Here is a 2,540-nt window from a genome sequence, read left to right as displayed (position 1 = left end):
GAACCAGAGTGTTCCTTGGAAGCAAGAATGATAAAGATTAGTCTCTCATACTTTGGGCATGTTGCTAGGAGAGGCTATTTCTTGGACAGGGCCATCATGCTGGGAAAGGTGGAGGGTTGGGGGAAGATTGGAAGACCCTCACTCAGTTAGATGGATTGATACAGTGACTGTTGCAATAGATTTGAGTATGTCTGAAATACTAAGAATGGCATAGGATAAGACAAGGTTCAGATCTGTTGTTTCTAGGGTCACTATGAGTTGTACTCAACAACACCTAACAACAGCAACAACAGTTAAATGAGGAAAACATTTTTTATGTCACCAGTAATTTCCTACAACACATGTTTGTTTCCAGGATCTCCTTTCCCTCTGGCTATGTCTAAAATCAGATTTAAATGTATAGCTGTTATATTAGATCTGCCTTGACTCTGTAGATTTTTTTGTATTTTTTTTTTTTTTGCTCCAGACAATTTGACATCCAACATTTCTCGACTTATTTGAAGACAACAGTGAATGGTGGATGTATATTTTTTAAAATGTGCCCATGCACACAATTAACTTCTCTTGGGGTTGTGATATCCAAAATGTTTTCTACATGTGTAGTGAAAAAGTATTTTTTTACCTCTCAAGCAGGTAAAACCATGTGCGTTTTGCTCAATATACTTCTTGAAAACTCTCTCTTCTGCTCTAAACTCCTTCCACAAAAAGGAATATTGTGTTTGTTTCATTTTAAAATAAAGCTCCCCTCCATTTGTGGTAATGGGTACAAAAATGATCAAAGATGTTGCTGTTGATACACTTTATACCCATAATCAGGGCACATTGATTTTTATGGACTCTACACACTTGCATTTACAAGGTTAAACAGAATTATATTTTTCTTATTTTTGAAAACTATTAAAACATAAAAGTATCTCCAATTATCTAGAGTGCAGGAAAGTGCCTGCTGTGTTTAAAAGGTAAAGTAGTCCCACAGACAACATGTGGAGGCCTAAAGCAAATTTATCCAAACAGGATAATCAAGCATTACTCATCTAAATGCTTCAAGGACAAGATTTATTTATCACTTATTTTTATCATTGGACCCCAGAGTTTCCTCATGACATTTTTCACTTCTGCATTTCTCAGGGTGTAGATTAAGGGGTTCAGCATAGGTGTAACTAGGGTACAAAATATAGACACAGCTTTGTCTGCGGAGAAGGAGGTCATGGGTCTTAGATATAGGAATAAACAAGGTGCGAAGAATAAGATAGAAACGATGATATGGGAGGCACAGGTGGAGAGGGCTTTGCGGCGTCCTTCAGAGCTGTAAGTCCTCAGAGCGCGCAGGATGATGACATAGGAAATGACCAGCATAGAAAACGTGAGCAAACAGAGTGACCCGCTATTGGCCGTAATCAGAGGCCCCAGGCTGCGAGTGTCCACGCAGGCCAGCTCCAAGAGAGGCATTAAATCACATGCAAAATGGTCCATGACGTTGGGGCCACAAAATGGTAATTGGAGTATGAACAAAAGCTGGACCCCTCCGTGAATGACCCCCAAAATCCAAACTGTTGCTGCCATGACTCTACAGAGGGTCTTGCTCATGATGGTGGTGTAGTGTAAAGGCTTGCAGATGGCCACGTACCGGTCATAGGCCATTGCTGTTAACAAGATGATTTCTGCTGCCCCAAAGAGGTGTTCAGCAAAGAGCTGAGTCATGCAGCCATTGAAGGAGATGGTGTTTTTCTTAGTGATCAAGTCAAACATCATTTTGGGAGCTATGGAGGTAGCATAGGAACCATCTATGATGGACAAACAGGACAGAAAAAAGTACATGGGAGAGTCCAGGGCGGGACTGACGATGATAGTGAGTGAGATGAGCAGGTTACCTGCCAAGGTGAACAGGTAGGTGAAGAAAAGCGCAGGAATTAAGAGTTTCTGCAGATGCGGGTTCTGAGTGAGGCCCAGCAGGATGAATTCTGTGACGTTTCTCATCCTTTCTACCAAGGCAGCTTTGGATAAGGGCACGTGGACCATCTGAAAAGAGAACAGTATTTCTGAGTGATGATATTTTTAATCCAATAACTGCAGTATTCTACCATTTCTTGTGTCCTTGTTTCTAAGATCAATGGAGTTAGTACTTCCCCACCTTTGACATTTTAAAAAAGATCATAAAGAAAAGCACAAAGAGATTGTTTCTTCTAATTTGTAATCATGAAATTATAACACTTTACATACCTGTCAATAAAAGATTGTGTTATTATAAATTATGATTTCTGTTTGGTTTCCAAAGTTTTTCTCTGCCTCTAAAAGTTTCCCAAATTGTAGATTTTTTTTTTTTAACATTTGGTAACACATTACATCAACAACATCGTTTTTAGGACTCATGTTCTCTATTCACATAAATATCTCTAGGTCCTATGAACGTATTTTAATAGTCAATTGTATATCAGACATGAACTTCCTCACTCATGATATATTTATGTTTGCATTGTTTTGCTGTGTGTTATTCCTTTTTACCAAATGAATGCACTTTCACAGAAAGATGGAGAAATTTG

At 38.9% G+C, this 2,540-nt stretch overlaps 1 protein-coding gene across 1 annotated transcript; it reads right to left on the bottom strand.

The window, feature by feature from the left end:
* Window positions 1-1,056: 1,056 nt before the first annotated feature.
* Window positions 1,057-1,980, bottom strand: LOC102860503 (olfactory receptor 4C45-like). The gene has a single exon (XM_006902587.1). The coding sequence runs from the start codon at window positions 1,975-1,977 to the stop codon at window positions 1,057-1,059; it is 921 nt and encodes a 306-aa protein (XP_006902649.1). The 5' UTR covers window positions 1,978-1,980.
* Between the last annotated feature and the right edge of the window lie 560 nt (window positions 1,981-2,540).

The sequence above is a fragment of the Elephantulus edwardii genome, unplaced genomic scaffold (assembly GCF_000299155.1).
Source record: "Elephantulus edwardii isolate Elephantulus edwardi_28Jun2011 unplaced genomic scaffold, EleEdw1.0 scaffold00431, whole genome shotgun sequence".
NCBI lineage: Eukaryota > Metazoa > Chordata > Mammalia > Macroscelidea > Macroscelididae > Elephantulus > Elephantulus edwardii.
Note: the sequence above shows the minus strand (reverse complement) of the source record. Positions and strands in the feature narration are given on the sequence as shown.

Excerpts from the sequence above, each read along its gene's own strand:
- LOC102860503 (XM_006902587.1), bottom strand. The coding sequence starts at position 1,977 with ATGAGAAACGTCACAGAATTCATCCTGCTGGGCCTCACTCAGAACCCG.